The sequence below is a fragment of the Anolis carolinensis genome, chromosome 2, assembly GCF_035594765.1.
Source record: "Anolis carolinensis isolate JA03-04 chromosome 2, rAnoCar3.1.pri, whole genome shotgun sequence".
In the NCBI taxonomy this organism is placed as follows: domain Eukaryota; kingdom Metazoa; phylum Chordata; class Lepidosauria; order Squamata; family Dactyloidae; genus Anolis; species Anolis carolinensis.
The window spans coordinates 190,695,713-190,710,036 of record NC_085842.1 but is presented as its reverse complement, the minus strand read 5'-3'; the positions used below and the strand labels follow the sequence as shown (position 1 = coordinate 190,710,036).

Sequence of the window (14,324 nt, the reverse complement as noted above, 5' to 3'; positions counted from 1 at the left end):
ACTTCTGTTCAGATGGCTTTGTGACATTCACAGTATATAGCACTCCACAAGTATAATGACATTGCTTCTCTCCTGTCTTCTTTCTTGTACCAAGCAGCTACCTAATGCCTACTATATGGCCAGGGTAGGATGTCTGGGCAGCATCCAACTGGAGATGTGGTAGGGTGTTAACTACTTAGGAACCCTTCCCTAGCCAGCAAAGTGTTACTGTGTATAATGTGTCATTGTGCAAGGAAGTGAAAAAGCATGTACTTCTTACATAAGTTTGTGTCGATATCATGATTCTGACCAGAATGTGATGATGATTTCAAAGTATACTTAATACTGAAACAAAAGCGCACTGTATGCACATTATGGCTTCATTTGGACATTGCCACAACCTGGATCTAAAAAGTGGTTAGGGTACACTAATTCTTTTTTCTTGTGAAGACTAATGTGACAAGACCTGTCTTTCAGGAGAAAATGAGCGGAGTCAATTTCCTTACACGTTCAGGGTAAATACCATGGGCTCAATAAGTGTATTTATTTATTTTATATACCACTCTTCTCCCCCAGGGGGAAAGTATGATGTGCTATTTATCCAGTTCTACAAAAAATAAGAAGTATGGTCTTTTTAAGTTTCAAGGAGGATGAAAATGGTCACCAAGGTTGTTCCAACTGTGAGAGTGACTGGGCAGCACATGTCCATAGCAAGCCACTAAGCAGTGCTTATTTGTGAAACAGCAAGAGCCTTGCACTTAGAGCCATAACAGTTTCAAAGTTTAGCTGGGCCTATATCTGGTATTGACCTGCAAGAAGAATGCTGTCACTGAATGAAAATGTTGTAAGTCAGTAATTAAGTGACATGTGATTTTGCCTTTTTATTGGTTTGTGCCTGGAGCTGCTATTTATATAATTTAGACTGCTGCTTGTTCAGTCCTTTCCAGGATATGTATGATTCCGCTGCTTTTGCAGCTGAGAACAACGGCCACAAGCATGAAAAACCTGGAGCATTAGCCTTTGTAGGAGGCTACTAGTTGGGAAACGGCTCTCAGAGTGACCCCTTCAATCTGTGCTGACGAACTGAAAACATACAGTTTAGGGCTTTCAAAGCCATTTTATTTTTAAAGTTCTATGTTTTTGTACAAAGTCTCTTAAACACCACAGTGAAAAAGTGTCTGTTGCAGTGACCCACTTTCTATAAGGGAGGAGCTTTAACTAATCAGACTGCAAAACTTGTGTCTCTTTCACCTCACCAAAAGCTTTGAATCTCTCTTTGAAAGGACAAATTGTAGAGATGTATTCTTAGTTAAGACCACCAGCTCCTAACAGGATAGCAAATAGAAGTAGGTATAGAGCTGCAGTTCCTAGCAAATTCAAGTGAATTCAGGAGTCCAGTGTTACTTGAACTAAGTTACTATACCTTAACCAGAAAGGGATGTGTTTTGAGCTGTAGTTCTCTACTCTTTTATGAGGTAGCTGTCCTATATCCACCTGTCCAACAGAACTAATATATCCCATACCTTCACAGCAAATACAGAAACAGGTTGGATTTGATATCCCTCATTAAGAGCAGATAGCTGTAATAGCTGAAACACATAATAATAGTGGAAGTTTCTTGAGTCCCTTCAAAGTAAAAAAAAAATTAAAATCCTGGCAGGAATCTGGTGCTTCACTTCTCTATCTTTATATTTGCTTCATAGTCCCAAAGGCTTGGAGCAATGAACTCAAAACAACATACATTCTTTGGCAGTTGACTTTATCCATCCTGCCTTTGTCTCATTCAATCCTACTCCTGTTTAGGATTTGATATTTTGCACACTTGGCCACAATCACGTTCACAATTAAAGCTGAATGACCCATTATATTACTAAAGTGTTTCAGGGGAATGGAATGGCATCACAGGAACTGTTTCTGAGACACATGCTGTTTTGCTATAGGCTGTCTTAGCTTCAATTCATTTCTGGACCTTTTACCAAAATATACATATTACTGGCAGGTTCCTTTTCCAGTGATCAAACAAAACTCAAATGTACATTTAATACAGGCTTTGGTTAAGAAAAGCAGATAGAGGTTCAGATGGTACGTCGACTGCACATCAGGGGAAAATTAGAAAATGCAAGGAAAACTGTTACAAGATGTGAAAAATGTACAACCAAATAACTGGGTGGGGGGAGGGACACCCCAGCGTTCTTTACAATAAAGTCTATAGAAAATATGCTCAAAACCAGCAGCTCTAACCTTTCCATTTGCTTGCTAGCACGAATTTCCCTGCATTACAGGCCAATCCTTCTCTTACATACCAGATATGCTGGTCCACTCTCTGCAGTTAAGACATCTAATAATTTGTCCACAGGTCATGTAAAATCTGAGTCTCTTTTGCTACACAAGGCCCTGACAATTCCCCTTATTCCAAAGCTCACTAGAACACCTTTGCATTCTTAAGCCCTGCCCCTTCCTCTGTTTGCATCAGCAGAAAGGAAAAATGGGACAGTCTTGGTGAAAGAAAGCAGCTTAAAAGGGCAACTAGAAAAGACAGAAAGATGAGGGGGAAAGTGGATTAGTGCCAGCTGCTGATGCGAAGGACTGCTCAAAGAAAGTAGGGAGATCACATGGGTAGTAAATGGTCATCTCGCTCTTCCGACTCATCTCCAAGCTGATCATCACCAACACCACGATATGCAGCTGGTTCATTTCGTGGTTTTGTCCGGCACACAAAATCACAGCCATCCTGTAAACACAGATCAATGCCCTAACATGAGACCACAAGAAATTGTTGGAATGTCATCCTACTCTCTTACAATCCATATTGGGATGTTTCACTTCTTAGAATGATTTATTCTGGCCTCCTTAATCTTGAAGATACACAAAATAAATTCAAATTAAACACAAATGATTCTAGACAAAATGTGCCAAAGAGCAGTGCTCTTGGTGCAAGCAACCAAGGTTAAAAGAAAATCCATAGTATGCTAGTGCTAAAATCCGCTTCTGTCACATGTCTATGTGTTACTCAAGAATTCATCTGTTATCTTTAAAAGCCCAATGCTCTAGTTCAGCAATCCAGCATGGAAACCAGTAAGCCAAAAAAAACCCAAAACCCACACACCCCTTGGCTGCATTTGGATAATAAAAATCAGGGCTTTTGCATGCAATAGTGAAAAGAGCAGAGTAAACAATATTAATTTTTTTTTTTAATTGGTGTGTTCCAACTCAGCAGGTGTTAAGTCTGCTCGTTTCTCCTGCAACAAGCAGTAACATGGGTTTCTGCCAGGTTCAGCTGACAAGAATTGCAGGCATTCCCCCTGCAACTGGGGCCCCTTCTACACTGCCCTATATCCCAGGATCTGATCCCAATTATTTGTTTGAACTGGATTATGAGTGTACACTGCCAGATCAGATTATGGGATATAGGGGAATGTAGAAGGGACCTGGGAACAATCAGTGCTTATGAATATACTGCTGATTTGTTACTGTATACATCAGGCATGGGCAAACTTCAGCCCTCTGGGTGTTTTGGACTTCCAACACCCACAATTCCTAATTTCTGGGAGTTGGAAGTTGAAAATACCTGGAAGCCCAAATTTTGCCCATGCCTGGTATATATCCACGTAGAACTCTAAAAATGTTAGCCAAAAAAACAAACTCAAAAATCTGTATTTATTCACAGGTCAACTTAAATACTGTATCTTAAAACAGGACCCCCCTTCTCTGAGTACAGTAACAAAAGCATAGTACAGGGGTTCTTAAACTAAGGCCTGTGGGCCAGATGTGGCCCTCCAAGGTCAATTATCAGCCCCCACCCTAAACTTTAGAACCAGCCCTCTGCTTAAAAAGTTTTGAGTACTATGCTTGCATAGTATGTCCCAAGAGAGGCTAAAAGAATCACCAACTGCCTTGCCTTTACCTATCACTGTGCTGCTTTCCACCCCTTTTTTAATGCCAGGGTGAGAAGATGGTAATGGTGGTGGCCAGGGGTACCTGATCCCCCGGGACAACACTGGTTGGTTCTCCACTCCGTGGAATGCTTCATATCAAAATCTGTAATTTTGGCTCACAAATCTGTCCCCAACCTTTACATTAGGTCGATTTATATTCAAGTAGATTCAAAAGCTGCCATTGAGGTTAAGCTAAACTATGGCGTATTGTGTTGGAGACAACTCTTTACGTGTGGTTCTTTGCTTAACAAGAAAAGTCCAGAACTCTTCCGGGGCTTGAAGAAAGAAACAGGCCTGAGGTTTGCTGCAACTCCTTTCTGCACGCTTTCAACAATATTTCATTAGAAGCAGGAACCTGGATAAACTCAAAGCACGCTGCAGCTCATTTCCATCATGCTAACTCATGGTCTCATGACATATTAGCAGATCAGCCAAGTACCGAAGGAAGCTTTTTCCCAGTGTTGTAAGGCACTGGAATATGAAATTTTATAAAAACTCTGAAATCACCACAGGCTGCAACTTCCATACTGCAAAATATGGACAAGTTCTTTACTACTTACTGCCACTAGGTTGCCCAGATCTTGCCAGAAAGCAAAATGGGGAAACTGCTCCATGCCTTTTGCTCCCACTATCAGACGCTGGTAAAGAAATCCTCCAGTGATATACACTGCAACCAGTGATACAAATCTGGAATACAAATTCAAAATACAAATATATTAGGAAGAAAACTGCTAATCTATTGAAAAAATATGACATACAGGAAAATGGTTGATGGTCTGTATTATTACATAAAACATTTACATTTTCACTGTAAATTTCAGCGGAAAAAACCATGGCTATAGAGAAACCTTGCTACACAGGTGTTCTTTATTCTGAAATAAGCTGGGAAGATGCAAACACTTGCCTTGCAGAGTTTCAAATTCACACCCTTCATTATACAGATTCATTATTCCTGGGAAGGTAAGTCAAATCCACACTGTCTTCCACTATGCGATCTGATTTTGAGACAGGACCCGTGAATTAAGCAATCGTAGGTGAATTCAATTTTCTAAAGGTAGTCCTGTCCCAAAATTAAAGCTTAATTGTTTAATACCTTTAAATCCCCTTGATATATAATGACTTCAGACAATGAGTGCAGTGCAGTGCTGAATATTTTAAATAAACCTACATGATGAGCAATATGGAGCCAACACTTAGATGTGAGTCTTCTGGAGGACAGGCCAAACTGCTCTCTAATTCAAAGATATAGAAACACTCATTGATCTTCTCCCGCTCTTCTGTGACCATAGTGAAACCAGTCTGTTTGGGCAAGATAAAACATTCATGAAAGTAATCTATATATGCATTATCTCCAGAATAAATACAAGACAGAATCCTTCCTTCCCTTTAGCCTTCTGAAACACCTAGACTATCCTTCACATTTGTTTTACTCTTCCCCCACAGGTCAGTCCATTTCAATAGAGCAGTATTTACTCTGCTAGCCAGCAAGAGAGGTGATCTTACCTTACAATGCAAACTGCATGTTTTAACCTATTTCTACTTAAAGAACTAACTGCTGGTGAAAACTTGCCCAACCAATGGAATGCTAAAGCAAAGAAGAACGTCATTGCTATTCTGATCTGTTACTATCCCTGCGGGAATGTATAACCTCATTCTTTTGAGCATGTAACTCAGCTCAAATTATATTCAGTGCACTCAAAACTGGAGATACTATAATGAGCATTTACTTCTAGCCACATTATTAATTTGTTCAAAAATAAATCCTGCACTCTTTTTTTAACTTCCCCATCTTTAGTAACTACTCACTGCTAGTGTTTTCCGGTTACAGTTGATCATTATTATGGCTTTTCTCTTCTCTTTGTCACAACGATTATTATAGGGATCTCCCCCTTTATAGATCAGCATAATCCACTTACCTGCCAAGACACAAATACAAAGGACACCTAATGAAGCACATATTCTACAGGTAATGCAACAGAGAAGATCTGTTGAAGAATTGGGACATCTTACTTCCACTTGCAAGGTGGGCCTCATTGATTCGCCCCACCACTACTTTTTTGTTGTTTGCAGTGTCCTCCTGCACCAGGCCAGCATAAGGAGCACTACCAGGAACTTCTCGACACACCCGGAGCGTGTAGGTGTACGTATCACTTTCACTTTTGCCCTGTGTTTGAAAACTGCGGGAGGAAACACCAAAGAGGTATAATTTTTAGAACTGTAGAGATTCCATCCTCAGGAAAAATTACAACATGTTGCATGATGGAAAATCTGAAAGAACTGGAAAGATTCCCCCCCCCCCCCTCCCCGGCTTTTCTGAAAAAGTGTTTGTTTCTCAAATGAAGGCACGGCTGTTCATTTCAAGTGTCATCGGAATGAAGGATTGGAAACGTTCCCTCTTATTTGGACTACTGCTCCTACAGTTCCATAACCAGCATGGCCAGTGACACTAGCACCTCACTCAAGTCAAGTCAGGGACTCCTAAAATCTCCCAGCCAGCATGAGCAAGTGACTTCTGGATCACTTTCTGTTTCCTAACATCAAAAGTTCAACATTCTTTAAGTCACTGGCATCTGTTTCACTGACCGCATCACAATCGTCCCTTTTCTGAGTAAGCCACTTTCGCTGCAAGCTCTGTACCTCATGTTGGCAAGTGGCTCCAATCTCTTCAGCAGTGCTTTTTCCTTGGTGGATTCATGATCTTCCTCCCCAACTAGATCACATTTATTCTCATCAGTTGTTGAGGCAGTTATGATGGCAAGCACCACAGCATGGAGGCAGGCACGGGCCAGGAACATTCTATAAGAACTTGAAATAAAGTAGAGACAACAAGTGAAGACACATTGTTAATATTTCTGCCTGGCAGTGACATTTGAGTTCCAGAAATCAAAAGGACCTTGAAGGAATCTGGAACATGACTACTCTCATAGGAATGACAAGACAGAATTATAGGGTGCTGGGAGAAATTTGCCACTTAAGGGAGGGATTTGTACCAAGTACACCAGGACCATTCTCCAAGACAGTCACAAAACTAAAGTCCACCTGACAGGAGGAGACAGTCAGCACATTCACTAGTTAGTATTCTCTTCCACTTTTTTTCAGCCCTTAGGTAACTGGGATTACTCAGGCTAGGTTGACTTCAAATGTCCAGAACCAGTAACTCCTTTGAACTTGCAATTCTTTGCACTGTAAAATTTGCAATTTAAAGACTTTTAAGTGGCACTATGTTATGAGTCATTTTATACATAGGGAAGTGAAAATGCAAAAGGTTTAAGTGGAATGTTCTCAGGCAAAAAAAATAGAAAAATGGTAGCAGCACAGCACAGCATGGCACGCTTGCTTTAAACACGACGAAAGGATCACGTTTTACCTGAAGCTCTTTCCTATGCAGGCCCTGAACTGACCACGAGGTTTGTACTAGATAGATTTAAGGTTGAAATCAGAAAGAAGAACCTGTTCTATAGAATAGACAAGACTGTAAAACAGGAAGAATCAGGAGAAGCCTCAATGTACACATAATAATAATAAAAAACTTTATTCATATCCCACACCTGTCTCCCCAAGGGCTCAGATAGTTTTCCAACAAACAACTGCACTGTAATTTAAGGCATTTTTCTTTCAGGTACATTGCAGGGGAAATGGTGAAACTTACCTGGTAATGGCACAACTGGTAATTATGCCTATGTAAGTGCTTTTGGGATAGGCCTAAATACCCTAAGGTACTAGATCTAGTCTGATCTTAGAAGCAAAACAGGTCAGCTCTGGTTAGCAATTGGATGGGTTAATACAAACATTCAGGAAATATGTTTGGTGAAGCAGGGACTACTGTAATTTAAATATCTATTACATTTGAACATCAGAGTGTGGTGGTATTCACTATATTTATGTAGCTTTTGACCATGGGATAAATAAATGTATGGAAGGTAGACTGGTCTGATCTTTGGCAGTTCTTATGACTGATGTTCAGAGAACATGATAGTGCCATTTCACAGAAGCCTGATTATGTACATATTTATTATAGTCATTTTTAAAGATGAATTGTAACCTTTTCATTGGTCTGAATTCCAGCAGCAGTGTCCTGTTCAAATGAGGAGACTGGCTGGAATGGCTAGGAAGACTGAAGCACAAGATTGATGCAGGAATCTGGTGAGATACAACCTGGACTCTAAAGTCCCTAAAAGACAAAAAGATGTACCTCTACCTCTGGAATGCCAAAACTGCAAAATTAGCACAAGCAACAGACTTTCCAGTGACACACAAAGAACTATGAATCATGTCTCCGTTTAACCAACAGATGTGATTCAGATCCTCTTTTTGTGACCTCTTGAAATAAATAAGTAGTTCTCATTTTATCAGTGCATCCAGTGCAAGTTGAGCACCGGCGATCCCATTTTGAAGACACCTACTCTCTCTTGAAATACTAATTATGATCCTAATTATGATCCTACCTACTCTCTCTTGAAATACTAATAGTGATCCTACCAGTTGTGTAAGCCGCCCTGAGTCCCCTCGGGGAGAAGGGCGGGGTAGAAATATTGGAAATAAATAAATAATAAATAATTACACCCATGTTTGTTCAGGTATGGTCCCGTTGGATCATGACATTAACATTTTGTATATCCTGAAGCTGTTTCTACATTTTTAAACAGCATCAAACAAAGTATCACCTCAGAATTGGAGATTCCCTTTGAACATGGTTATAAATGATCCCTGCTTACATTTCGCAACATTCATATGTGAGTAAGTTAACCAAGGCTTCTGTGCACTATGAAATTTAGCATTAGTTGTTTTATGTGCCTTCGAGTTAGTGCACTGCAAACAAAAAGCTTTTTGGGCAAGATTTTATTCAGAGATTTGTCACTTCCTTTTTCTTGAGCTAAAAGAACGAGATCTGCCCAACAAGATTCAAAGCCTCGCCTCTGTTCTTGCCCAGCATATTCACCCAAATTTGGAGAAAATATAATAAGCAGTTCAGAAGGACAATCACCTTCTGTTTCTCATGCTCAGCTACTTTCGCCTCCCACAAGGATGGTAAAAACATCAAAACATCCGGGCGTCCCCTGGGCAAAGTCCTTGCAGATGGCCAATTCTCTCACTCCAGAAGTGACTCAAGTTGCTCCTGACACACACACAAAAAAAACCCCCAAAATACCTCCTGTAATACAAAGTCATGCTCTATAAGAAGTGGCTAAGGGAGTTGGGTGTTGTTCAGCTTGCAGAAGAGAAGACAGAGAGGAGACATGATAGCTGTGTTTAGAAACCTGAAAGGATGTCACGTTGAAGAGGGGGCAAAATTGTTTTCTGCTGTTCTGGAGACTAGGACTTCGAGCAATTGATTCAAATTGCAGGAAAGGAGATTCCACCAGAATATCAAGAAGAACTTTCAGACTGTAAGAGCTATTCAGCAGCGGAACTCTCTTCCTCAGAGTGTGGTGGATGTTTTCTTTGGAGGCTTTTAAAAAGTGGCCGGATGGCTATCTGTCAGGGGTACTTTGATTGTGCTTTTCCTGAATGGCAAGGGGTTAGACTTGATGGCTCACGTGGTCTCTTGCACCTCTATTATTCTATGATGAGGAAGTTCTTCCTAATGTTCCAGTGGAATCTCTTTTGGTACAATTTGAATCCATTACTCAGAGTTCTAATCGCCAGAGCAGCAAAACACAGGCTTTCCCCCACCACAATGTGACATCTTTTCAGTAATTAAACATGGCTATCATGTCCTCTCTTTTCTCCAGGTTTTCTAAGCCACTCTTCATAGGGCTTGCCTCCCATAAAGATAAAGGTTTCCCTTGACATTAAGTCTAGTCATGTCTGACTCTGAGAGTTGGTGTTCATCTCTATTTCTAAGCCAAAGACCTGGTTAGCATGCCTGCATGGCGCACTGTTACCTTCCCGCTGAAGCAATACCTATTGATCTACTCACATTTGCATGTTTTCAAACTGATAGGTTGGCAGAAGCTGGGACGAACTGTGGGAGCTCACCCCACTCCCCAGATTCAAACTGCCGACCTTTTGGTCAGTAAGTTCAGCAGCTTAGCAGTTTAACCCAGGGGTCCCCAAACTAAGGCCCGGGGGCTGGATGCGGCCCTCCAAGGTCATTTACCTGGCCCCCACCCTCCGTTTTATAATATAATATTTTATATGAGTTTTAATTATATAATATATTATATATACATATAATATTGATAAAAATATTATGTTATACAATATGATACTAATAATAATACCATATAATAATACTGAATTATATGTTATATATTACATATAATATTACAGTACAGTGGTATAGTTCAATGTACAGTAATATATAATACTAATGTTGTGCTATGCTAATAATATAATATACTGTATGTACATACAGCTGCTCTGAGTCCCCTTCGGGGTGAGAAGGGTGGGATATAAATGTAGTAAAATAAATGAATAATTTTAGACTCAGGCTTGCCCAAAGTCTGACATGACTTGAAGGCACACAACAACAACAACAACAACAACAACAACAACAATCCTAATTAACTTGACCATCTCATTGGCCAGAATCAGGTCCACACTTTCCATTGAAATCCTGGTAGATTTATGATGGTTAAAATTGTTTTCATTTTTAAATATTGTATTTTTCTTTCATTGTTGTTGTTGTTTTGCACTACAAATAAAACATGTGCAGTGTGCATAGGAATTTGTTCATATTTTTTTTTCAAATGATAATTCGGCCCCTCAACAGTCTGAAGGATTGTGGACCGGCCCTCTGCTTTAAAAGTTTGAGGACCTTTGATTTAACCTGTTGCTCCAGGGGGCTCCCATACCTTTGATCATTTTGGTTACTCTTGCCTGAACATTTTCTAGTTTGTCAATGTCATGCCTGAACTGTGGTGCTACAGTATTCCAGTTGAGGTCTGACCAAAGCAGAATAGAGTGGTACTGTTGCATCCCTTGATCTAGACCAGTGGTTCACAACCTGTGGGTCCCCAGGTGTTTTGGCCTACAACTCCCAGAAATCCCGGCCAGTTTACCAGCTGTTAGGATTTCTGGGAGTTGAAGCCCAAAACGCCTGGGGACCCACAGGTTGCGAACCACTATAATAGTGTTATTGCATGGCGGAATAGGTTGGCCCTTGGGGTCCCTTGCGACTGTATGGTTCTATGACACATGAGGCTTCCCTGGTGTTATGGGCCTCGTGAGATTTGCCTGGACTACCAACAAACAGCGCTTAAAGACTGATCAAGTAGAGCCTCTGAGGAAAAAATGAAAAGTCTCAATGGAAGGCATATGGAGCGAAGAAGCCCCGAGGGAAGGTGGCAAGGAGGGAGGGCGCCCCCGTCTCTAACCTGCGGTTCCAGCCACCGGTGGCCCCTCGGCTGCGAAGGAAGCCCGCCCGGAGAGCGAGAGAGGAAGCCGGTTAGCGGGAGCCCAACGGGGCCTCGTGACGCCTCATGCTGACCCGAAAGGAAGCGCCGACAGCCCCGTGCGCCGGAAACAGGAAGCGGGCCGGAAGCAAGCACGCGCGCAAACAAGGGCGGGAGGTGGCTGTGTCTGCAAGGATTGGTTGCTGGGAAGCCACTTGCTCCAATCATGTCCCGCCCACTTCCTGTAAGGCGGGGCTTTACCTTTGACAGGCAACTTGACGTCCAATCGGTAGGGGAATAAATGACACCCTCCCAGCCTCGTGATCCACCTCCGCCGTCACGAGACTCTCGCCCTGCTCCGCTTCTTCCGAAGGGGGCGCCATTGAGCGAGGCCCAAAGATAGGGCTCTCGAAGGAGCCAGCCAAGCCTTCCCGCTCGAAAGCTGACTGATATAGTTAACTCTGTTGGAGGAGGCCGCAAGGGGATGGTGCAGGTCTGGGCCTTCAAGGTCCAGGGTTGGAATATGGAAATGAGAGGGACGTGGGTTTAAAAAGAGAATTTTCAAAGATACAGTAGAGTCTCACTTATCCAACATAAACGGGCTGGCAGAACGTTGGATAAGCGAATATGTTGGATAATGAGGGATTAAGGAAAAGCCTATTAAACATCAAATTAGGTTATGATTTTACAAATTAAGCACCAAAACATCATGTTATGCAACAAATTTGACAAAAAAGTAGTACTACATACACACAGTAATGTTATGTAGTAATTACTTTATTTACGAATTTAGCACCAAAATATCATGATATATTAAAAACATGGACTACAAAAATGCATTGGATAATCCAGAACATTGGATAAGTGAGACTCTACTGTACTTCCAATGACTACAAATCCTATATGTTTTGATTGACCTAACTTGCAAAAGGCCTATGTTTGAGTTCTGTTACTAGGTTTTAAATAGTGGATTATGTGTTTTCTTGATAATTTGTTATGCACATCTGTTATTGTGTTTTAAATTGCTGTATTTTAACTGACTGTATGTTTTTAATGTTGGAAACTGCTCTGAATCCCTTGAGGAGATAGGGCAGTATATAAATAAAATTTTATTATTATAATATTGTTGTTGATGATGATGATATTTGTATCCTGCTTATCTCACTTAAAAGAGACTCAAAGCAGTTACAGTGTTAGACAATAAAATAAAAAACAACAATGAACAATTTAAAACCAACATCTTGTAAAAATTAAAATTCATGGATATCTTCTATCAATCTATATCTATCTTAAAATGTTCTGACCATTTCTGCCTTAAAGTAAAGAGCAAAACTAAACACCCAAAACCCACGAAACTTGGCCATAAAAGACATGGCCATCCCTGCTGTGGTTAGACATAAAAAACCAAGAAAAATAAAGTCCTAATTAGAGGGAGAAGAATAACTGTTTTTTCCCATTGCTGCCAGTTAGAAGGCTAAGCTCCGCCCACTTTGTCTCCTAGCAACCCACTGAGCCATTTAATGGCGCCCAAGGCGTCTTCAACCAGGCCTCTTCCACACTGCCTATAAAATACAGATTATCTATTTTGAACTGGATTATATGGCAGTGTAGACTCAAGACCCTTCCACACAGCTATATTACCCATTTATAATCTTACTAGCTGTGCCTGGCCACACGTTGCTGTGGCGTAGTCCTTCATGACATTCATGGTGGGCTAGAAAGAATTCCCCTGAGTATGAATCAGCCAGGCTTTGAAGCTGCAAGGTTATTCAGTGGTATTCAAGTTGGGAAACAATAGGATTTTTGTGGTCTTGTCTCTGTTTTGTTTTTATTTTTTTATTGTGATGGTCACTCCCTGGACAGTGATGAGTATTGTAGCAAAATTTGGTGTGATTTGGCCCAGTGGTTTTGTTGTTAACTGAGTCCTACAAACGTACATTACATTTATATATATATGTCATGGGACCGATTCCAAGAGCTGAGTCTGCAAGCTCTTGAATCGGAGCCATAACAATTCGCACTCCTCTGTAGTTCCTACGGACACCTGGCAGCAAAGCATGGGAAATTCTGGAGTGAGAATCAAAACAATTTTAATGAGTAGTTTGTGTTGTAGTGATGATAATGATTCATGGGGTGGGGCTTGGGTGATGATATTTACGTGTGGTGTGATGTTGTAGCAAAGGTAATAAAGATGATTGTATGTAAACATTATGTCATTCTCGACTTTTCCAAGTCGTGTGTTCTTCAATAAAGACTAGTTTTGATAGCAGCTGCCTTTGGTCTGTGTTCATGCTGGTCGTTTGAAGTAAGCGTGACATATATATAGATTTGCAGTATTTATATTCTACCTTTCTCATCCCAAAGGAGACTCAAGGCGGATCACAAAACACACATCAAACTTTCAGTGCTGATTATAACAATAAGATAGACAATGGAGAGAGGTATATATAGACTTTCCCATCTTTCGGCATCTTTGGAGGCTGTGCTCGGTTCCGGCCACTGGGGGGTGCTGTCACTCCATCTCCCTGCCAAAGAGCTTTCTTTGTAAACTTTTTCCTTTTTGTGAGTGTAAATATCTCCCCGGTTTAATGCGGTTCCTATTTATCTACTCACTTTTGTTTTCGAACTGCTAGGTAGGTAAAAGTTGGGCTAAAGGTCAGGAGCTCATCCTGACCTGGGCTTCGAACTATCAACGTTACACTTGGCAAGATTTATTAGTGAAGCCCACTCCCTCTGCTAAAGCCCCGCCCATGCCTACTAAGGAGCTATCTGCACAAAGCCACGTTTACCCCCCAATAGCGGTTTGAAACTGACTTCAGTGCGCAGTGTATATGGGGACAAAAAAGACCCCCCTCCCCTTCTGTGGGCCTTCCAGACAGGCCCTCTATTCCAGGATCTGATCCCAGGTTTCCTGTTTATCCCAGGTTATCTGGCAGTGCGGACTTATATAATGCAGTTTAAAGTAGAAAATCTGGGATTCGAACCTGGGATAGAGGGCCTAACATTGCCACATAAAATCAAGATTTTATCCTGGGTTACAAATGTCATTTCCTAACTGAGTCTATCATAAAAA

General features: G+C 41.1%; 1 protein-coding gene across 2 annotated transcripts; it reads right to left on the bottom strand.

Moving 5' to 3' along the window:
• Window positions 1-1,076: 1,076 nt before the first annotated feature.
• Window positions 1,077-11,393, bottom strand: m6pr (mannose-6-phosphate receptor, cation dependent). Of its 2 annotated transcripts, XM_008103835.3 has the most exons (7): window positions 11,234-11,393; window positions 6,552-6,719; window positions 5,925-6,091; window positions 5,721-5,830; window positions 5,083-5,213; window positions 4,475-4,601; window positions 1,077-2,710 (listed from the first exon to the last, which is right to left on the bottom strand). In XM_008103835.3, the coding sequence occupies exons 2-7, from the start codon at window positions 6,707-6,709 to the stop codon at window positions 2,588-2,590; spliced, it is 816 nt and encodes a 271-aa protein (XP_008102042.1). In that variant the 5' UTR covers window positions 6,710-6,719; window positions 11,234-11,393; the 3' UTR covers window positions 1,077-2,587. The 2 variants fall into 2 exon arrangements, with proteins under 2 accessions (XP_008102042.1, XP_062827452.1); XM_062971382.1 differs by lacking the exons at window positions 5,721-5,830; window positions 6,552-6,719; window positions 11,234-11,393 and having other exon boundaries at window positions 5,925-6,085.
• Window positions 11,394-14,324: the final 2,931 nt, after the last annotated feature.

Coding starts and splice junctions, on each gene's coding strand:
- m6pr (XM_008103835.3), bottom strand. CDS start 6,709: ATGTTCCTGGCCCGTGCCTGCCTCCATGCTGTGGTGCTTGCCATCATA. Junction 5,214..5,720: donor GTAACCGGAAAACACTAGCA/GTGAGTAGTTAC, acceptor TTGCCCAAACAG/ACTGGTTTCACTATGGTCAC. Junction 4,602..5,082: donor GGCTCCATATTGCTCATCAT/GTAGGTTTATTT, acceptor TTTGTATTCCAG/ATTTGTATCACTGGTTGCAG.